This window comes from Podarcis bocagei (genome assembly GCF_964188305.1).
Source record: "Podarcis bocagei genome assembly, chromosome: 2".
Taxonomy (NCBI): domain Eukaryota; kingdom Metazoa; phylum Chordata; class Lepidosauria; order Squamata; family Lacertidae; genus Podarcis; species Podarcis bocagei.
In genome coordinates this window covers 6004704-6027246 of record NC_138126.1, presented here as the reverse complement: position 1 = coordinate 6027246, position 22543 = coordinate 6004704, and the positions used below count along the sequence as shown (strand labels likewise).

General features: G+C 43.9%; 2 protein-coding genes and 1 long non-coding RNA gene across 4 annotated transcripts; 2 read left to right on the top strand and 1 right to left on the bottom strand.

The window, feature by feature from the left end:
- Positions 1-1873: 1873 nt before the first annotated feature.
- LOC308580300 lies at positions 1874-5545 on the bottom strand. The gene is made up of 3 exons (XR_014004793.1): positions 5338-5545; positions 2598-2724; positions 1874-2219 (listed from the first exon to the last, which is right to left on the bottom strand). It is a non-coding gene; the product is annotated as an uncharacterized lncRNA (long non-coding RNA).
- Positions 5546-5946: 401 nt separating this feature from the next.
- LOC308580055 (extracellular calcium-sensing receptor-like) lies at positions 5947-11510 on the top strand. 2 transcript variants are annotated; one of them, XM_081181184.1, is made up of 3 exons: positions 5947-6865; positions 8612-8839; positions 10514-11510. In XM_081181184.1, the coding sequence occupies exons 1-3, from the start codon at positions 6092-6094 to the stop codon at positions 10646-10648; spliced, it is 1137 nt and encodes a 378-aa protein (XP_081037310.1). In that variant the 5' UTR covers positions 5947-6091; the 3' UTR covers positions 10649-11510. The 2 variants fall into 2 exon arrangements, 1 of the variants encoding a protein (XP_081037310.1); XR_014004688.1 differs by lacking the exon at positions 5947-6865 and adding an exon at positions 8279-8326.
- A 926-nt stretch (positions 11511-12436) lies between these two features.
- LOC308579989 (vomeronasal type-2 receptor 26-like) lies at positions 12437-19737 on the top strand. Its single transcript, XM_081181098.1, has 5 exons — positions 12437-12929; positions 13801-14095; positions 15138-15971; positions 17803-18030; positions 19242-19737. Exons 1-5 carry the CDS (start codon positions 12691-12693, stop codon positions 19374-19376), a joined length of 1731 nt encoding a protein of 576 aa, XP_081037224.1. The 5' UTR covers positions 12437-12690; the 3' UTR covers positions 19377-19737.
- The last annotated feature ends 2806 nt before the right edge of the window (positions 19738-22543 follow it).

The window sequence follows — 22543 nt, the reverse complement described above, 5'->3', positions numbered from 1 at the left end:
TCACAGAGTCAAGGACATTTAATCTAGCCGCTGTAAGAAGTCTACGGTATTCCACATAGTGAATTTCTGCAAGGTAGGGGGCTGGTATGGTCCGATAAATCTGGTCCCCTAGGAACATCCCTGGTTTTACCTGGGCTATGTCCTCTTGTCTGGCAATGTCACTCAGTCTCCGGGAGATCACAGCTCTAGCTTGATTGTACGTCATAGACTCAAGGTAAAGGTGAGACAATCCGCAGGATTGAACCTCGTTAGTGACCTCCCTTTCCCACAATGATTGGAAATCGTCCCTCAATATCAAGGGGTCACTAACCCACAAGCAAGACCTGAGCATTATAGATTTTCTTCTCCTGGTCTACCCCCTCCAGGAGATGATGGGAAGAACAATGTGGATTATATGAAGCATCTGATGATGTTGTCAGAAACAGGCAAGAAGGAAGCAGGAAGAAAGATGTTTGGAAATTAAAGAAAACCCAGACAGGCATGAGAGGAAACAGCCAAAGAATGGGAAGAAGAAATCCTCTACTTCTCAGGGTGCGGATGACAGAAACAGAACAAAAATGAGTCCAGTGTATATTAAAACACTTAGGCACAACCCCGACTAAAGAGAAACTGATGGACTACGCAGAATTAGCAAAATTGACACATAAACTACGGGACAAGGACAACTGTGACTTTAAAGATGAATGGGAACCTTTTACAAAGTACTTAAAGAAACAACAAAGTGAATCGGACTCCTTGGCAGGTTTTGAATAAGCACTCACAAACTTTTTATTGACAATAACCAGTCAGATAAATTAAGGATTCATACAATTCTGTAACATGCATTTGTAGAGAAATCAGAGACTGGAGCTGAGGGAAGTTGGGGGGGAGGGGAGGGTGGGTCATTTTATGGGGGGAAGGGGGAAGTGGGGGGAAATCAAGGATGATATGTTTTAAGATAGTATGTTTTGTTTGAATTCTTAATAAAAATATTTTAAAAAACACACATTGGGACACATCAGAATTAAATACTCATTGCAGGATCCACACCAGGGGAGAAACCATATAAATGCACGGAGTGTGGAAGGAGCTTCAGTGTGAGTGAGGCAGGTTTTAAAAGATTCACGGGAATATTGAATTCTAGTGGACCTCCTTGCAGAAGAAATTCCATAACACTGGAGCCACTGCAGAGGATACCCTACACCACAGCCTTGTTAATTTCACAAAAGGAATAACGTCTTGGAGCCATCCTAGATAAAGATTTGGCATTATCAGAAGCTATGGTTCTGGTCTAGATATCATTGGGGACAGAACTTGTCTCCATTTCTAGTTCCTATTGTCAGATGTTTGCATCATTAGATGCTCTTTTGTATTCAGATCAGGCCTGTGTAGAATAATGTAGCACTTGGGGACGAAGATACAGCCCAGAAGCCCAGCACTGGAGGCCAAGATGGAGAAAACCTGCACGGCTACCATGTATTTCCCCTTTGTGCTCAGGTAGGTGGGCACAAAGGACACCCAAACACTGCAGAAGACCAGCATGCTGAAGGTGATCAGCTTGGCTTCATTGAAGGCCCCAGGCAATTTCCTGGCAAAAAAAGCTACTGTGAAGCTGATGGCAGCCAGGAAGCCCATGTAGCCAAGGGCAATGTAAAACATGGCAACAGACCCTTCATTGCACTGCAGGGTGATCTCTCCAGGCTGGGAGTGCATGTCGGAATCTGGGAATGGTGGAAACATTCCAAGCCAGATGGTGCAGAGGAGAACTTGGACACTGGAACAGGAAATGACAATGGTGTTGGCCAGACTCTTCCCCAGCCATCTCCTCACCTTGTTCCCTGGCTTTGTGGCCAGGAAGGCAAGGACCACAGTGATGGTTTTTGCCAAGACAGAAGAGACGGCAACTGAGAAGATGACACTGAAGGCAGATTGTCGGAGAAGGCAGGTCATCTTCCTTGGCCGCCCAATGAACAGGAAAGAGGACAAAAAGGAAAACAGGAGGGAGACAATAAGGATATAGGTGAGGTCCCGGTTGTTTGCTTTGACTATGGGAGTGTCTAGGAATTTAATGAAGATTCCTAACACAATCCCTGTGGTTAAGGACAAGAATAGGGTGAAGGAGGTCAGGAGGGTCCCCAAAGACTCTTCATAGGCCAGGAAGGTGATAATCTTAGCGACACATTGATCTTGATCTTTGTTTGGATGCTGATCTTCTGGACATTTGGTGCAGTGGTCTGCATCTGAAAAGAAAAGCAGTGAGTTCAGCATCATTCATATATCACTATTATCTCTGTTCTGTATTACATTCTGTTATGTTAAGAAGTCCTACATGCAACAGGAGAAGGAGTGAGAAGATGTGATGAGCCATTTAGTGTCCAGTAGGAGTTAGAATAATAGATTCATATAACTGAAGAGTTGGAAGGGACCCAGGTATCAACTGAGTCTCACCCCTGCAATGCAGGAACCACAGCTAAAGAACCTCTGGCAGATAGCCGTCCAAACTCACTTCAACGGGGAGAAGGAGGCACCCCGACCCCATCAGTGTGTACATAATCAGAAACGCTGGTTCTGACATATATATCCCTTCTCTTTGCCTTCTCCAGGGGCTCCCCTCTTACCTTCCAGAGCAGAGATTGTCCCTTTCATGCACCGTGAGCAACTGTAGCAGCAAAAGGGTTGGCCTTCATGAATTACCTTGGTGTATCCCTGGCGACAGCTTTTGCTGCACCTTGAATGAGGCGGGGTCTGTTCATAAAAGGAAGGAAGTGGGTGGAGAAAGCGAACAGAGAAAAGTTTTTATCTTTCTCTTATAACAATAGAACTTGGGCACTAATTTTTTAAATTTTAAATTTAATTTTTTTTATTTTAAATTTTAATTTTTTTAAATTTTAAATTTTAAATTTTTTAAATTTTAAATTTAATTTTTTTTAAATTTAAAATTTTAATTTTTTTAAATTATGAATTCTTAAATTTTAAATTTTAAATTTTTTAAATCTTATACCAGTACATATTTACACATCCAATTTAAATCACCAAATATTAATATTGACCCCCTCCGCCCCCTTTCCGCGATTGCTTATGTCATATCTCTTATCACTGCATATCCAATTTAAATACATTTGTTATTTATCCTTTATACTCAAATTGTTTCACTGCTCGTTTTTAATTCAAGCCTGCTAGTGTTTTAAGTGGTTTGCAATAGTTCTTCAAATAGTCCTGAAATGTTCCCCATTCTAAATTAAGAATTCTCCGACTCCCGGAACTGTTCGAAAACCAAGGTGCGGCTTCCAATTGGCTGCAGGAGCTTCCTGCACTAAAGCGGAAGCTGTGGAAGCCGTGCTGGACATTTGGCTTCCGAAAAATGTTCGCAAACCAGAACACTCACTTCTGGGTTTGCGGTGTTCAGGAGCCGACTTGTTTGGGAGCCAAGCCGTTCAACAACCAAGGTACCAAGGTGTTTCCTGCTTGGCAGGGGGTTGGACTCGATGGCCCTTGTGGTCTCTTCCAACTCTATGATTCTATGACTCTACGATTCTATGATTCTATGATTCTATGATTCTACCACTGTATGGCTAAGACTATGGGAAAGCCTAGGTTGGCCAGTCAGTCTCTCTGTACATGAGTCAAGAGGCTGAAAGGAGATCCAATTGTTTGTTTGTACTGTTATTACTTGTCAGGAACATCCTACACGTGAGTAGGAATCTGATAGAGACACATGCACGGCTAGCATGTTCTCTCTTTCCTGGTCGGTTGTTCGGGAGCTTCAAAAGCTTTCTCCAGCCCGAACATTACAGCAACCAAGAGGCATCAGCAAACTTTAGGATCAGCAGAGTGTGAGCAGTCCGCGTGACAGACTCAACAGCACAGCAATATTGGCTAAACTACTTTATTTACACATAATACACTTGGAGTGTTCTGACTTAGCTCCTTCCCCTTTCTCATCAGACAGCAAAGAGAAAGAACAAAGGACAACAGTCCCACATCACGGAACACAATAATATAAACATTCTGTCTCCGTCACTTCCCACAATGTGGAATGAAAACATACACTGTCATGTGATAAAATAATCCCATGACTGCAACATGGGGCAAGAATCCTAACATTACTATACTACTATATACCATATTTCCCCCTCTATAAGACGCACCAGACCACAAGACGCACCTGGTTTTTGGAGGAGGAAAACAAGGGAAAAAAAATATTCTGAATCTCAGAAGCCAGAACAGCAAGAGGAGGGCAACCAAAATGGTCAAAGGCCTGGAAACGATGCCTTATGAGGAACGGCTAAGGGAGCTGGGCATGTTTAGCCTGGAAAAGAGGAGGTTAAGGGGTGATATGATAGCCATGTTCAAATATATAAAAGGATGTCACATAGAAGAGGGAGAAAGGTTGTTTTCTGCTGCTCCAGAGAAGCGGACACGGAGCAATGGAGCCAAACTACAAGAAAGAAGATTCCACCTAAACATTAGGAAGAACTTCCTGACAGTAAGAGCTGTTCGCCAGTGGAATTTGCTGCCAAGGAGTGTGGTGGAGTCTCCTTCTTTGGAGGTCTTTAAGCAGAGGCTTGACAACCATATGTCAGGAGTGCTCTGATGGTGTTTCCTGCTTGGCAGGGGGTTGGACTCGATGGCCCTTGTGGTCTCTTCCAACTCTATGATTCTATGATTCTATGATCACTGCGCAGTGAAAGAAGCAATCCCTCTTGCTGTTCTGGCTTCTGGGATAGCTGCACAGCCTGCATTCGCTCCATAAGACGCATGCGCATTTCCCCTTACTTTTTAGGAGGGAAAAAGTGAGTCTTATAGAGCAAAAAATACGGTATTTGTTTATACCCTGGCTTTTGCCCCGACAGGAACTCAAGGCGGCTTATAAAAAGATAAAATTGGACAACACAAGGCAAGGACATTCATTGCATACCCTCCAACATTTCTCTGATGAAAATAGGGATGTCCTATTCCATGATGATGATAACAATGGTGGTGGTAGTACTAACAATAGTATTTATACCCCACCCAGCTGACTGGGCTGCCCAACATATATAAAAACATAACAAAACATCAAACATTAAAGATCTTCCCTATACAGGGCTGCCTTCGGATGGCTTCTAAAGATTGTCTAGTTATCTCATTGGCTCTGGGGTTGGATAACTCCATACCCTCCAAAATTTCACCCAAGGAAAATAGGGGTGTCCTAAGGAAAAGCGGGACATTCTGAGATCAAATCAGAAACTGGGGTGGCTTCTGTAAATCCAGGACTGTCCCCGGGAAATAGGGACACTATTGTGTCTGTCATTGTCCCCTTCACTTGTTGGCTTTGAGTTTCTAGTAAAAAAAGAAAGAAAATTAAGTAGGTCTCACCTGGTTACACCACCCGGGCCACACAATGGCATCTGGATCTATAGCAAGCGTTATTGTTGAGGGGTTGTGTCTCTCTGCACTCCCAACCTTCACTTTCTCAATTGATTTATTGGGGAGCACTAACACGTTCACAACATCGAAGGCGGCTGCCAGGTGTCCGTTCTCATCCAAGTGCAGCCCGTCTACGGAAGTATTGTCAAAGTGGAAGTTTCTCTTTGCGCCTTAGACTTCTGCGCAGGGTGGGCGACAGAGGGTGCGTGCTTCTCTCCTGGCTGGCTTTGCCAGGAGTGGTGCTGAGGCTCACACCAGCACCCTCTGGTCCTTTCACCTCTTCCCCATTGGAGGTGGGGCTTTCCTCATCACCGGAAGAGGAACTGCTTCGCAAGATTTTCAGAGGCTCCCTGTAACACAACTGCCCCTCTGTTTCCCGCCCCTGTTCTTATGCCACTTCCCTGACACCAACAGAAGCCATCTCTCTTAAAACAGATTCTGCTGTTTTTCATTACTTGTTCTTATGAATGTGGGTTGTTGCGGTTCTAATTGTGCAACTTTAAAAGGACAGCAGATAAGATCTAGGGTCTAAATCTAGCCATGTTGTTCCATGTTTTCTTAAAGAGTTGTGGAGGAAGCAGGACATCACACCACAATTTCCAGTTGACCAATAAAACCCTCTATATCTTCCTTTACTTCCTAGGTCAGTTATGCTTCTGTTCATCATGCTCTTGACAAAACACAATCTCCTTTGCTCTACCGAATGACCCCAAATGAAGATCCCCCAGGCTCAGGGATTGTCAGGCTACTCCTACATTTCAGGTGGACTTGGATTGGGCTCATAGCTCCTGACACTGACAATGGAGAAAGGTTTCTGAGCACCCTGGCACCTGTGCTTGCTAAGGGCGGTGTCTGCCTTGCTTTCTCACAAACCATTCCTCGAGACATTCTGTATAAAGGAGATGAGTACACAAAGCTGATGAAGAAGATTTCACTTTCCATGGACAGGAGAATCAATGTGTTTCTTTACTATGGGGACTCTTTGTCCCCCTCAGAAGCTGCAAATACAATAGAAATAGTGAGTGAAACCCTGGAACCCATTACTGGGAAAGTTTGGATCACAATAGCTTTCTCATATGTCAGCTCCAACATGTCTCCCAAAAGACTTGAGAACAAGCACATTCATGGATATCTATCTTTATTTATCCAGACCAAAAAAAGATCAAAACATGATGGTAATCTGCCAGTTTCCTCCGCCTACAGTAATTACCATCCATTTTGGCCTCGGGGCTATAATTGCTCATATTCAAAGCATGTGTTTTCTGTGAAAGGCCAGAAGCGATGCAAAGTGAAGGAGAACCTTTCAGGGTTCCCTCAGGATGTCCTTGAAAGGAGCCTGTTTCAGGACACCTACAGCATTTACAACACGGTCCGAGCTCTGGCCCATGCCTTAAATGCTGCGTACTCTTCTAGACCCAAGAGGGTGGTGAGGATGGGTCAGAACAGGTTGGAAGATGAAAAAGTCCAAGCATCACAGGTATTCATTTTCCTTCTCTAATTATCTGGATGGATTTTGTTCCATTTTAAATAACGGCCGGTTCAATGACAGATTTGTAGGTCCATTACCTTTAATTGACAGAAATTAACCAAGCATTTAAAAAAGGAGATAAATGAGGTTATAAAATACTGTACATCAAAATGATTGAAAAAATAAAAGAATTGTCCTGTAGCAACTTAGAGACCAACTAAGTTTGTCCTTGGTATGAGCTTTGTGTTCATGTACATGGTATCTGAAGAAGTGTCCATGCACACAAAGCTCATACCTACCAAGAACAAACTTAGTTGGTCTCTAAGGTGCTACTAGAGAATTTATATATATATTAGCATTCTACTGCATGTAAGAAGTTCAATAAAGTGTATTTCCAAAGTTTCTCCACAAACCCATTCCAAGGCCAAATGGTTCCCTGGTCTAGGAGATGGTGTCTCTAAAGACAAGAGCAACACACCTGCCTTGACCCCCTAGTCTAGCCTGGAGCAGTATCATAAACTCAGGTGGGCAGAGCTAGGTAAGGTGAGACACACCCAGTTTGTTCACCCAAATTATGGAATCAAGGAATTGTAGAATTGGAAGGAACCCTGAAAGTCATCTAGTCCCACATACTGCAATGCAGGAATCTCGAGTAAATCATTCTTGACAGATGGCCATCCAACCTCTGTTGACAAACCTCCCATGAAGGAGAGTCCACAACCTCCTGAGGGAGACTGTTCCTCTGTCAAACAGCTCTTAGCGTCAGAAAGTTCTTGTAGTAGATAGGTAGCCGTGTTGGTCTGCCATAGTCAAAATAAAAAAATTCCTTCCAGTAGCACCTTAAAGACCAACTAAGTTAGTTCTTGGTATGAGCTTTCGTGTGCATGCACACTGTATTTGAAGAAGTGTGCATGCACACGAAAGCTCATACCAAGAACTAACTTAGTTGGTCTTTAAGGTGCTACTGGAAGGAATTTTTTTAGAAAGTTCTTGGTAATGCAAGACACATCAGTCCACTCATGTTCAGTCAAATCTTGAAAGGAACCTATTTCTTAGGCTGCTCAGCTGATGAAAGAACCCATCCTGAAAGACCTCAAGTTTATTGGGAAAATGATATACCAACGGTACTTAACTACATTAAAATTGGCAAAAATTTATAAATCAAAATCAAATACCTGGCAAATTAAACTTTGTGATTTTATAAATTTGGCAAGATTCACAGCATTCTTAAGGGGACAATCGGACCAAAAATTAGCAAAGGAGTGGGATTGTGTTAAAGAATATATGAAAAAACATTGTTCTGGAGTAAGTATATCGGTATGTAGTGAATGAAGCATTGCAAGGTTAAAGAAATCGACAAGCGGTGCGAAATGTGTAAAGACAGAGGTAATTTACATTAGACACAACAATTCAAAAAGATTAAAATGTTTGAGGTCTCAAAACAGAGAAAGGAAGTCAATATGTGTATATGTACGTAAAGATTAGTATGATGGCAGGGTATTTTTTTTTAGGTGTGGGTTTTTTCTTTTTTTGGTTTCTGTCTGCTTTGATTTGTTTTTCTTGGTTTGTTCCTTTTTTAGGATTTTATGTTTTTAATTTTTGTTCTAACTTTGCATTGAAAATAATTTTTTTTAAAAAGAAGTATATTGGGAACATTAAATAGAAAAACCCTCCAGGGCTATTACATGCCTAGATAATATGTGAACCACCTGGGTGGAAACAGCCAACTTTCTTAAATCTTCTCTGTCATTCCAGTTCCACCGTTTCCTGGGTGATTTTCAGTTCTACAATGCTTCTATGGGTGGAGTATATTTAGATGAGAATGGGGACCTGACAGCTGAATTTGACCTGGTGAACATTGTGATGCTTGCCAATGACTCCCTTCACGTGGGGAAAGTTGGGAGTGTGGAGAGACAGGGATCCGCAGACGTAAAAGTCACCATTGATCAGGATGCCATCGTGTGGCCCCTTTGGTTTAATGAGGTGGGTTAAATCATTCAGATACATTTGACTATGATCCAAAAAAGAAAAAGAAAACAGAGGATATTGGGTTGAAAGGGGCTTTACGTTTTGTAGGAACAGTCACTCCCACTTCAACTCCCAGGAGCATATTTATGAAAGTAATTTTTTTCCCTCAACCTGCATCACTTCACACTTGTTTGCTTTGAATTACATTTCCCAATTTATTGCTTAATCCGTCTACAGATTGACTATTGTTATTTAATATTTTATTGTCAGCCACCCAGTGTGGCTGGGGAAACCCAGATGGGTGGGGTATAAATAATGAATTATTTATAATTCACTGCACTGGCTCCCGGTGGAGTACAGGGTCAGATTTAAGGTGCTGCTTTTGACCTTTAAAGCCCTTCACGGCCTAGGACCCTCGTACCTACGGGACCGCCTCTCCCGGTATGCCCCACGGAGGACCTCAAGGTCCATAAATAGCAACACCCTAGTGGTCCCAGGCCCTAAGGAAGTCAGATTGGCTTCAACCAGAGCCAGGGCCTTTTCAACACTGGCTCCGACCTGGTGGAACGCTCTGCCTCATGAGACCAGGGCCCTGCAGGATCTGATTTCTTTCCGCAGGGCCTGTAAGACAGAGTTGTTCCCCCTGGCCTTTGGCTTGGAGCCAATTTGATTCCCTCCCTCTCTTTCTTTTTTTCTTTCCTTCTCCTCCTGCGTTAAGGCTACATTTTATTTTAATGTTGTAATATTTTAATGTTGTATTTTAATTTTGTTTTTAAGTTGTAATCATTCAACTTGTTTTTATTATTGCTTCTAAGCCGCTCTGAGCCCGGCCTTGGCTGGGGAGGGCAGGGTATAAATAAAAAATTATTATTATTATTATTATTATTACTACTACTACTACTACTACTAATTGCTCAAGTTTGGAGAGGTTCTGTTGGAGGTCTTCACAATCTATTTTTGTTTAAAATTCCCTGAACAATTTAGTAAATGTAAAGTTCAATCCAGTTCAATCCAGTCAAATCCAACTATGGGGTGTGGCACTCATCTCTGCTTTCAGGCCAAGGGAGCTGGCATTTGTCTGTAGACAGATTTTCTGGCTCATTTGGCCAGACTGACTAACCGCTTCTGGCGCAATAGGAGACCAGAGCGTACGGAAATGCCATTTACCTTCGCACAGCAGCAGTATCTATTTATCTACTTGAACTAGTATGCTTTCAAACTGCTAGGTGGCAGGAGCTGGGAGTATTGGCTCCAGTATTATTGCAGAGATAGACATACCTGCGGGAAGGATTACTTTAGCAGAGTTAAACAATGCCCGTTATAAGTTTATGCAGCGATCAGCTTGTTGCTGACTTGTCTGAGTTCTACTAATAAAGGAATACACACACGAATCTGATTCATGTAATATAAAACCATTTTACTCTCAGATTCATTCAGGTTTACAGAAGCGTATCTGAAGGCAGGCTTAGGTTACATAACAAGCAAATGAACTACACCAGAGGGAAGTTGGTCCTAAGGTGACTGCAACTCAACAGTCATCTTTCAAAACTACCAGCAACCGATAAACTGGTTGTCACAGCAACCGGTTAGAACCTGGAGGCCGTTAGTCCTCTGTCGGAAGGTTGCACTTGACTGCACCTTTACATCCCACAAAACCACTAACTCCTGACCATCTTTCTTTACGGGCAGACTGTCCCTCAATCCAGATGTGCTGAGAGCTGTCATATTGGGGATGTCAAGGTCATCCGGGAAGGAGAGCCACTTTGCTGCTATGATTGTGCTCCCTGTGAAAAAGGGACCATCTCCACTGTGGAAGGCAAGTGAGAGAAGGAATAGGGCAACTTTTGTAATCTTGTCCAAAACAGTATCATTTTATTTCTCCCCAGCCCCAATAAAACCTTTACCCAAGGTTGGGATATCTGCTTTGCATGCAACAGATTGCCAATTCAAGTCATAGTATCTCCCGCTGGGGCTGGGAATGTCCCTTGCTTGAGACCCAGGGTACTGAAGTCACTCATCTTACTTTCAGATGCAGACCACTGCACCAAATGTCCAGCAGATCAGTACTCAAACAAGGACCGAGATCAATGTGTTCCCAAGATTATCACTTTCCTGTCCTATGAAGACTATTTGGGGATTCTCTTGTCTTCCTTTACCTTGTTATTCTCCTTAATCACATGCTTTGTGTTAGGAATTTTCATCAAATACTCAGAAACTCCCATAGTCAAAGCCAACAACAGGGACCTTTCCTACACCCTCCTTGTATCCCTCTTGCTCTCCTTTTTGTCTTCCTTGCTCTTCATTGGCCAGCCAAGAAAAGCCACCTGTCTTCTCCAACAAATTGCATTTGTCCTCATCTTCTCAGTTGCTGTCTCTTCTTTGTTGGCCAAAACCATTACCGTTGTGCTGGCTTTTCTGGCCACAAAGCCAGGGAACAGGGTGAAGAAATGGCTGGGGAAGACTCTGGCCAATGCTGTTGTCCTTTCCTGTTCCAGTGTCCAAGTTGTCATCTGCACCACCTGGCTGAGTACCTCTCCCCCATTCCCAGACTCCGACATGCACTCCCAACCTGCAGAGATTATCCTGCAATGTAATGTAGGGTCTGCTGCCATGGTTTATGGTGCCCTTGGCTACATGGGCTTCCTGGCTGCCATCTGCTTCACAGTGGCTTTCCTAGCCAGGAAGCTGCCTGGGTCCTTCAATGAAGCTAAGCTGATCACCTTCAGCATGCTGGTCTTCTGTAGTGTTTGGGTGTCATTTGTGCCCACCTACCTGAGCACAAAGGGGAAATACATGGTGGCTGTGCAGGTCTTCTCTATGTTGGCCTCCAGTGCTGGGCTTCTGGGCTGCATCTTCCTTCCCAAGTGCTACATTATATTACTCAGACCTGGTCTGAATACAAAGGAGCATCTGACAACAAAAAGTAAAGATGCCATCTGATTCTTTGTACATTCTTTTCCATTGTAGGGATCTGTAAACAGAAAGGCAATAACAAAATCCAGCCACTTGCTATTCTAAAATGAAATATTCAAATGTCAAAAAACTTTGTCAGGAGAGGGTATGAGGTGATGGGGAGAGATACAAATACTCTAAAATAAAATATTTGACTGGCACAGGAGGCTTCAAGTGCATAAAAAAGTCCATCAGGCAGCAGAGGTTCATCATATCAGGCCCCAAAATGTCTTGAAAAAATAGTTTGATTCTGGCTTATCTGGTGAACATAGAATCATAGTATTATGGAAGTGTGGAGTTTGAAGAGGGATCCCAAGGGGCATATATTTCAACCCTCTGCAATGCAGGAATCTCAACCAAGCATTCATGACAGATGGTCATCCCAACTCTGATTAAAAACCTCCAAGGAAGGAAAGTCCACAATCTCCCAAGGGGGACTATTCAAACGGCTCTTGTTGTCAGAAACTTTTTCCTGAAGTTTAGTTAGTCTTCTTTCTTTTAACTTGAAGCCATTGGTCCTACCCTCTAGAGCATCAGAAAACAGATTGTGATGTTTTCTTCTAGCTCTGCAGCTGCTGCTCAAGCTCCACAGTGATTCCAGAGATGTATATTCCCTGCATAATTAGCATAATCATAGTGATTTATTCCTTGGCAAAACTCACAAATGTACCCACTTTTGACACAAAGAACAGATATTTCAGAAATGAAAGCTTGAAATGCCTGCTGCATTTTTAAAGACGTCTTGTGCCATCAAGGGCTTTGACTTATCTTCCAGGCGGGCAGGGATTCTGCCAGTGTGAAAGCTTCGTATCCTCCCTTTCCTCACATTTTCTCTGGGGCTTCGGTCTTGTTGGAGACTTTGGGCTTCATCTAATTTGCTTCTTGCTAAGTTGAGAGCAGTGACAACAGACGTAATGACAGGAGGCAGACCCAGAGTGAGGCTCTTATTCATGCTGTTGTTGCTGCTGCCGCTTCGCTGTGCAGCTTCTAGGATGCGGAAAGCAAAATGCCCATTGAACCTGAGAAGGGATCATCCAGATGCAACAAATTATTACAAGCCAGGAGAACACCTCATAAGCGGGGTCATATCTACATTACAGACCGTTCACCCTGAACACGATTTCCTTATCCCCCCTTGCAATTACATTGTAAGGTAAGCTGTACTTTCCCCTTGCAATTTCAGCATAGCAGATAAGATTGTAATTAATGGGTAGGCATCTACATTGGACCTTGTTTAATAGTATTATGCTCAGTTGTGATTGCCCAGGCCTCTAATGCTTATCTGCCAGGGACAAGTCCTGCTTTCTAGAGTTTGCCCATTGAAGACACAAAATGCATAGGCATTGCTTCCCTCCTTACTTTTTTCCACTGGAAAAAAACCAAATTGATGGTGAATCATGAAGAGCCAGAGATCATCTGCGTCCCAACTTCTTGACTTGGGAAATGTGAAGATGGCCTGATCTGCACTCCTCTGAAAGGAGCAGGACTATAGCTATTAAACTGTCACAATGTATTTATAAAGTTAACATATAATCACGTTGAATTGAGTCTAGATATCAACTGGCAGCCAGTACAGTTCACCTGCCCTGGGACCTTAGGGTGAAAGTTTGGTACTAAATAGGATAGGAACAGCAATAACAATTAGAAGCAGGAATTATATGACTTGTAAAGGTGTCTATTTTACATCCCCTCTACCTTTTTTAAAAATAAGGAAGCAAACTCTTTAAAACCTACCACTCCCCTTGAACTAGTGCCCTGTCCTTTTACAAACTTTTGCTCAATATATTTGAGGGTGGTATTCACTCCCTGCTTCCAGCACTTAAGTGTTCAAATATGCTTCTATCTCTCGTTAACTGGCAAGCAGCCGTTCACCTTCCAACAAACTCACAGATGGCTGATTATGTGATGTGGGTGTTCTGTTTTGCTTCATTCTTGTGGCTGCAATTTCTTCCAGGACTTAGAAAGCAGGGACTTGACACTTTTCACTGAACGGAGATTGACATTAGGCTTCATGTTTATTACAGGGAAAGAGGGACAAGAGCATACTGGAATCTCCTGTCCTTCATGATTGCCATCCATGAGATTAACCAGGACCCCGGGATCTTACCCAACATCACCCTGGGCTATGACATCCATGAGAATCATTTCAATGCAAGGATGACCTATGATGCCACGCTAGATCTGCTTTCTCCTGGAAGAGCCAATGTCCCAAACTACCACTGCGGAAAACAGAAGAAGCCCTTGGTTTTCATTGAAGGGGTCAACTATGACACCTCACTCCAGATTTCAACTATGCTAGGAACCTACAAAATCCCCCAGGTATGAATACACTAGCATGGGCAACATGCAGAGAACAGCCATTTCTTTGAATAGGAAGCAAACTATGAAACTCACTGCCAGAGGAGGCAGTGAAGGTTCTAAGAGAGGATTAAACCAATTCATGAAGGCAAGGGCTATTGATGAATGCTAGGCATGATGACTGCGATCTACCTTCCTAGTTGGAGGCACCAATGCATTTGGGTGCCAGTTACTGGTTTCTTACAAGCATCTTGTTGGCCACTGTGAGAACACAATATCGGACTAGATGGGCCATTGGCCTGATCCAGGAGGCTCTTCTTATGTTGAAGGATTTGTCCTGCTGGGTGAAGAAGGGTTTCAAAAGAGAATCACCATCAGAGATGACTAAGGGGGGGAACAAGCCTTTTGGAAAGAGAGATGCCTCTCAAAACTACAATATGAAGCTCACAAAATGTGTACTGTGAGCTACTAAGTACTTTATACTTACAAGGGGGAAACAGACTCTTTTTTTCCGCCGGCACTTTAGAAGAGGACAAGGGTTCATGGTGAGTTCTGGCACCTCTTTTTCTAGGAAAATAGCAATTTACACAGGGCATGAATCATACTTTGGTGGGACAGAAATGCAGCCTCCAGAAGACATCTCTGGGATGGCTTCACACAAGCCTATTTTCGTAACCTGCCAGGGGACTTTAAGATGGAGGAATAATAAATACTGGGCAGAAAAACAAATCTAAGGAACGAAACTCATGTGAAACTAACACTCAATTGAACTAAAAATTGACCCCTTTCCCCGAACCAAATGTTAAAAGTAGAAAATGCAACACATCTTAACTCTACATAGCTTCAAACATCATGGGGGGGGCATTCTGGGTTGAAATGATGTTGAAGACATGTTATATTGTTGCCTATAATGAATGAATTATTTCGGTCACTGACCAGAGTGTATTATTTCCTATAAGTGTCCTACATCTCCTTTCCAGAGTAGCACTGGAGAATATTGCTCTCCCTGACCACAATTTCCAGTTGACCAATAAATCCGTCTATATCTTCCTTTTCTTCCTAGGTCAGTTATGCTTCTGTTCATCATGCGCTTGACAAAACACAATCTCATTTGTTCTACCGTATGACCCCGGATGAAGCACCCCCAAGCTTAGGGATTATCAGACTACTCCTGCATTTCAGGTGGACTTGGATCGGGCTCATAGCTGCTGACACTTACAATGGAAAAAGGTTTCTGAACACCTTCGCACCTGTGCTTGCTAAGGGCGGTGTCTGTGTTGTATTCTCACAAACCATTTTACGAGGCTTCTTTTTTATAGCCAATGCATACAAAAAGCTCCGGCAGAAGATTTCACTTTCCATGGACAGGCGAATCAATGTGTTTCTTTACTATGGGGACTTTCAGTCCACCCTAGAAGCCGCACGTACACTAGAAATAGTGGGTGAAACCCTGAAACCCATTACTGGGAAAGTTTGGATCACAATAGCTTTCTCATATGTCAGCTGCGGCATGTCTCCAGAAATACTTGAGAACAAACACATTCATGGATATTTATCTTTATTTTTCCAGACCAAAAAAAGATCAAAACATGATGGTAATCTGCCAGTTTCTTTCCCATATAGTAATTTCCATCCATGTTGGCCTGAAGGCTATAATTGCTCATATTCAAAGCATGTGTTTTCTGTGAAAGGCCAGAGGCGATGCAGAGTGAAGGAGAACCTTTCAGGTTTCCCTCAAGAAGTCCTTGAAAGGAGCCTGTTTCAGGACTCCTACAGCATTTACAACACGGTCCGAGCTCTGGCCCATGCCTTAAATGCTGCGTACTCCTCTAGACCCAAGAGGGTGGTGATGATGGGACAGAACAGGTTGGAAGATGAAAAAGTCCAAGCATCACAGGTATTCATGTTTCTTCTCTAATGCTCTGGATGGATATTGTTCCATTTTAAATAACGATTTGTTCAATGACAGATTTGTAGGTCCATTTCCTTTAATTAACAGAAATTAAGCAAGAATTAAGCTGGACCATCAAGAAGGCTGATCGCCGAAGAATGGATGCTTTTGAATTCTGGTGCTGGAGGAGACTCTTGAGAGTCCCATGGACTGCAAGAAGATCAAACCCATCCATTCTGAAGGAAATCAGCCCTGAGTGCTCACTGGAAGGACAGATCGTGAAGCTGAGGCTCCAATACTTTGGCCACCTCATGAGAAGAGAAGACTCCCTGGAAAAGACCCTGATGCTGGGAAAGATGGAGGGCACAAGGAGAAGGGGATGGCAGAGGACGAGATGGTTGGACAGTGTTCTTGAAGCTACAAACATGAGTCTGACCAAACTGCAGGAGGCAGTGGAAGACAGGAGTGCCTGGCGTGCTCTGGTCCATGGGGTCACGAAGAGTCCTAAACGACTAAATGACTAAACAACAACAAAGCAAGAATTAAAAAAGGAGATAAATAAGGTTATAAAATACTGTAGGTGAAAATTGATTCATATAGAACTGATAGACCCTTCTGTATCACATTCATTTTAAATCTCCATTCATATACTTTCCTAGGTATACCATCATAATTATTTTCATCAAAATAATCATCTCACTCTTTCCTAATTATCAAAGACAAACAAAGCACCCCAAAGTTAAAGCAAGATAGAATTCTACTGCATGTAAGAAGTTCAATGACTTTTATTTCCAAAGTTCTCCACAAACCCTTTCCAAGGTCAAGAGGCTCCCTGGTCAAGGAGATGGTGTCCCTGTAGACCTGCCTTGACCCCCTAGTCTAGTCTCGGGCAGTATCAAAAATTCAGGTGGGTGGAGCTAGGTAAGGTCAGGCCCACCCAGCTCCCTCACCCAAATCATAGAATCATGGAACTGGAGAGTTGGAAGGAACCCTGAAAATCATCTAGCCCCACATACCGCAATGCAGGAATCTCAAGTAAATCATCCTTTGCAGATGTCCATCCAACCTCTCTTGGAAAACCTCCAATGAAGGAGCGTTCACAACCTACCGAGGGAGACTGTTCTGCAGATCCACCGTCAAGCGGCTATTAGCTTCAAAAAACTCTTGGTAATGCAAGCCGAATCAGCCCACTCATGGGCAGTCAAATCATGGAACGGCATGTTTTTAATATGGACTGATCTGACATTCAGTAGTAGCAGCACCAGACCAGAGGGCTCAGTAGATCTGCTACTAGTACCTCTGGTGGTGTGAGAGGGCTGGAACAAGGAACAGGAACCAAACACCTAGGTCTCCACTCCCGATGGTGGCCAGCCCACCCTCCACTCCAACCATGCTCTCCCCTACCCACCTAGCTACTTTCCCCCCACTGCCTCTCATTCAGAGAGGGAACTCCACCAAACCAAGTTCCCTTTCAACCAGCCTCACACTCTGGTTAAGGGTCACAAGCCTGCCTCATGAAATGCCTGGTCTGCAAGTCTAAAGCCTGACTGGTAGCTGCCACAACTGCAGCCAGACCCACAGCTGCAGCCACCGCTTGGAGCAGGACTCTGAGAGGAGCTGCCATACCTTCTCCAACCCCAACTCACAGGATCTTGGATGGAACCTATTTCTTAGGCTACTCAGCTGAAGGAAGAACCCATTCTGAAAGACCTCAAGTATATTGAGAACATTAAATAGAAAAATACTCCATGGCCACTAGGTGCCTAGATTATATGTGAACCAACTGGGCGGAAATAGCCAACCTTCTTAAATGCTGCCATATTCTCTGTCATTCCAGTTCCACCGTTTCCTGAGCGATTTTCAGTTCTACAATGCTTCTATGGGTGGAGCATATTTAGATGAGAATGGGGACCTGACAGCTGAATTTGACCTGGTGAACATTGTGATGCTTGCCAATGACTCCCTTCACGTAGGGAAAGTTGGGAGTATGGAGAGAGAGGGATCCGCAGGCGTAAAAGTCACCATTGATCAGGATGCCATCGTGTGGCCCCTTTGGTTTAATAAGGTGGGTTAAATCATTCGGATACATTTGATTATGATCCAAAAAAGAAAAAGAAAACAGGATTTTGGATTGAAAGGGATTTCAGTTTTGTAGGAAGAGTCATCCCTACTTCAACTCCTGGGCTGCATCAATAGGAGTATAGCATCTAGATCAAGGGAAGTAATAATGCCACTGTATTCTGCTCTGGTCAGACCTCACCTGGAGTACTGTGTCCAGTTCTGGGCACCACAATTCAAGAAGGACACTGACAAACTGGAACGTGTCCAGAGGAGGGCAACCAAAATGGTCAAAGGCCTGGAAACGATGCCTTATGAGGAACGGTTAAGAGAGCTGGGCATGTTTAGCCTGGAGAAGAGGAGGTTAAGGGGTGATATGATAGCCATGTTCAAATATATAAAAGGATGTCACATAGAGGAGGGAGAAAGGTTGTTTTCTGCTGCTCCAGAGAAGCGGACACGGAGCAATGGATCCAAAATACAAGAAAAAAGATTCCGCCTAAACACTAGGAAGTACTTCCTGACAGTAAGAGCTGTTCGACAGTGGAATTTGCTGCCAAGGAGTGTGGTGGAGTCTCCTACTTTGGAGGTCTTTAAGCAGAGGCTTGACAACCATATGTCAGGAGTGCTCTGATGGTGTTTCCTGCTTGGCAGGGGGTTGGACTTGATGGCCCTTGTGGTCTCTTCCAACTCTATGATTCTATGATTCTATGATTCTATGAGCATATTTATGAAGGTAATATTTTTTGCCTCAACTTGCATCACTTCATTCTTGTTTCTATTGAATTACATTTCCCAATTTACTGCTCAGTCATTGAGGTTTGGAGAGGTTCTGCTGGAGGTCTTCACAATCTATTTTTGTTTAAAATTCCCTGAACAATTTAGTAAAGGTAAGGTTAAAGCCAGTTTAATCCAGTCAAATCCAACTATGGGGTGTGGTGATCATCTCTGCTTTCAAGCTGAGGGAGCCCGTATTTGTCTGTAGACAGCTTTTTTCGGGTCATGTGGCCAGAATGACTAAACTGCTTCTGGTGCAAGTGGACACTGTGACGAGTGCCAGAATGCATGGAAAAGCTGTTTACCTTCTTACACCTATTTATCTACTTGCACAAGTAAGCTTTAGACCTGCAAGGTTGGCAGGAGCTGGGATTATTGGCTCCACTATTATTGCATGGATAGAAAGACCGTTAACTCCTGACCATCTTTCTTTATGGGCAGACTGTCCCTCAATCCAGATGTGCTGAGAGCTGTCATATTGGAGATGTCAAGGTCATCCGGGAAGGAGAGCCACTTTGCTGCTATGATTGTGCTCCCTGTGTAAATGGGACAGTCTCCGCAGTGGAAGGCAAGTGAGAGAAGTACGGCTTTGAAGGAATAGGGAAACTTCAGTGTGTGTGTTTTAAAAATCATTTTTATTTATTTTCCAATAAAAACAGCCAATCAACATATCCGCATCATAATCCAATTAAAAACAAGAAACTAAAATAAAAAAGACCAAATTATAGTCCAAATTGTAATTATTAATTTTACCAGGTTCCCCATAGTCTGGACCTCTGAAGCATATCTCCAAATCTTCAGTCCTGCCTCTTCTCATTGTTTTCATATTTCTGCCTTCTGCTTTTAACACTTTAAAGTTCTCCGCCCCTGGCTATGTGATTCTCAGTCATATCAAAAGTCATATGTCCTTTCATTCATCAAATACAGCTTTATTTGTAAATATATCCTTTTTCCAACTGTCTATTTACCAGCGCAGCTTTTCCTGAATTCATTCCAATCTTCCAATCCGGGCTGTTGTCCTATGGCAATTTGTTATCAGGCGTGACTCCCGCTAATTGATTTATGGCCCTCAATTAGCTCTTCACTGCCCGGCACACTTCTCCTGCCGCATGCTCTGCTCCGAGCTCTCCGTCACGCCATAGCAGAGTTTCGCACAGCGGTGTAAACTGTCACGTGGCTTGATTCAGCTTCCAGACAAACACACAGAGAGTCCAGGTTTGTCTATTTACAGCTTTTATTCCGATATTTCTCAGGAATTTCCAGGACTATTTGCAGCCATCACAGCACTGCATCCTTTCCCCACAGAGTACAGAGTGGGACTGGCAAACTTTGCCCAAGCTCCTCCCGAGCTTCCAAAATTGACGTCAGAATGGTGTGGCATCATGGGAAGAACTTAACCTGTTAAGTTCCAACTCCAACACCCCCCTTTGCCGCACCTTCTGACAAGACCCTTTTGAGTTCAACACCTTTCCCTTTGCCTTGTGCTCCTTCCCAGCATCTTTCCCAGGCACCTGTTGAACCCTTTCAACACTCCCAGAATCACACTGTGCGAATTTTGCCCACGCACTTGTCGCTTGGTACCTTTCAGGTGGAATGCCCTTTGTTGAGCGACTAGACCTTCTGGGCACAAACTCAGATGTTACCTCTGACTCACTGCCACCAGAAGATGTGTCCTCAGCCTCACGGGATTCCCCTTCTGACTTAAAACGTTTTCGAATCCTCTCCATTACACTCACAGGAGAACTGGGCTCGCTTTTGGGTGTTCTCTTAACCTGTGGAGAAACTACAGATACCTCCTCCTGTTCCTGACTTTGGTCAGTTACCTGATCGTCATCATCAGACTCAGTTTCTTCTTCCTCCCCCCCAGAATCTTCCTGTTCTGAATCAGAAAGACATTCTGAAAGAACATCACGCTTGACAGCAGGTTGTGACTTTTTATCCTGCTCATAGAACTCAGCGTGCTTGCTGATCAGTAACTTACTCTGATCACCTGATGGAAATGCAAACCTCCATGCACTCGCTGTTGGCTCATACCCACAGAAGATCATTTTCCGGAACTTGGATCCATCTGGCCCCTGCAACTCAGCAGGTACTGACACAGACGCATGTGACCCGAACATACGCAAAAAATGAATCTGGGGTTTCCTGCCATGCAACAACCCAAACGGTGTGTCCCCTACCATGGAATTGTAGGTGCGATTCCAGGTGAAGCTCACATACTTGATTGCCTCCAGCCAAAACCTTGGAGGTAACCCAGAATCTTTCAGCAACACCTGTGCAGTTTTAACCAGAGCCTGACACTTGAGCTCTGCCTCCCCCCTCTGATTGGGTGAAGTCACTGTGTGACGTATCCCTTTCTTGCGAAAGTACTTCTGCAAAGCAGAACCTGTAAACTCAGCTCCTCTGTCACTTGTGACAGCCTGCACTTTGGTGGAAAACCTTACTTCTACCTCCTCAATCCAACGTTTGATCAGCTGTGCTGCATCATCCTTGGATTTGAGACCGTGAGTCCAGGAATTCTGTGTAAAATTATCCTGCATCGAGAGCAGAAACCTTGACCCTCCCAGACTTGGTTCCTTTACCGGACCCCACAAATCTATGTGAATTTGTTCAAAAGGCCTAGTGGTTATCCTCTCAACCTTTGGATAACTGCATCCTTTTACCTTTGCCAGCTTGCAAGTTTCACAACTTACAGCATGTCCACATTCTGAAATCTTACACCCTTTAGAAACTTCTGGCAGCACCTGTAGTTCTTCTAGGGAACTATGGGCTGTTCGTGTATGCCAAGCATGAACACATTCATCATGATTGGGAATTGTAGCACGCAGTGCTTGTGCTTTTTCAACCTTCCCATCACCCTCCAGAGACGTTTTAAGAATGAAGAGATCATTCTGCCCCTTTTTAACCTTGGCAAGCATCCTCCCTCCTTTGGAGATCGTGCACACATCATCCTGAAAACAAACCGTAAATCCCATTTTCAGTAAATAAGGCACAGATAAAAGACAGTGGTGCATCCCAGGAACGGTACAACACTCCAGCGTTTCCTGCAAAATACGAAAATGCAGATTTACGACATTAGTCAAACTTCTTTTCTGTCCATTTGCAAACAGTACAGATTTCCCGGCAGGAATTGCCGTGCAGTTCCACCTCTCGACAGCAGGTGTCTCTGGAATCAAATTGCGATTAGCAGCAGAGTCAATAATAAAACTTTGCTCTGCCCTTGTCCCACGGCTGTCTTCAGCCAACGCCAAACTAGCCGTGATCTGATAAGTCTGTTCCTGGCACCTGGCACGTTCACCAGCCTCAGTCTCACGCCTGGTTGTTTTTCCAGGCCGGTTGCCATGGAAACCCGACTGGTTCCCATGAGAGTTCAGCAGTTTGACCTTGGCAACATCCTGTCTTGCCTCTCTGCTCCGGTGGGGGCAATCTCGACGCAAATGTCCCGCTGCATTACACACGTAGCAACGACGAACTCCAGTGGAAAAACACTGCCTGGGGCTCTTTTAGCTGGCCTGGCCCTCCTTCTTCCGGAAAAGCACTCCTTGCCAGATCCGCCCCCCTTGAACTGCCGCTTCATTCCAGCAGGTTCAGTGGAAAACTTTTCAAACTTGCCTTTGGAACTTTCCGCCCCCCCGACTTGCTCACTAGCACTCCTTGAGGCTAAAGCATCAGGAACATGGACTGCAGCCATCTCTAGGCTTTTAGCTTCCATCTGCCCTTGGCTTCCTGCTGAGCCTTCACAC

Coding starts and splice junctions, on each gene's coding strand:
- LOC308579989 (XM_081181098.1), top strand. CDS start 12,691: ATGACAGGAGGCAGACCCAGAGTGAGGCTCTTATTCATGCTGTTGTTG. Junction 12,930..13,800: donor CCTTGCAATTACATTGTAAG/GTAAGCTGTACT, acceptor TGTTTATTACAG/GGAAAGAGGGACAAGAGCAT. Junction 15,972..17,802: donor AAAAAGTCCAAGCATCACAG/GTATTCATGTTT, acceptor CTGTCATTCCAG/TTCCACCGTTTCCTGAGCGA.
- LOC308580055 (XM_081181184.1), top strand. CDS start 6,092: ATGACCCCAAATGAAGATCCCCCAGGCTCAGGGATTGTCAGGCTACTC. Junction 6,866..8,611: donor AAAAAGTCCAAGCATCACAG/GTATTCATTTTC, acceptor CTGTCATTCCAG/TTCCACCGTTTCCTGGGTGA. Junction 8,840..10,513: donor GGCCCCTTTGGTTTAATGAG/GTGGGTTAAATC, acceptor CTTTACGGGCAG/ACTGTCCCTCAATCCAGATG.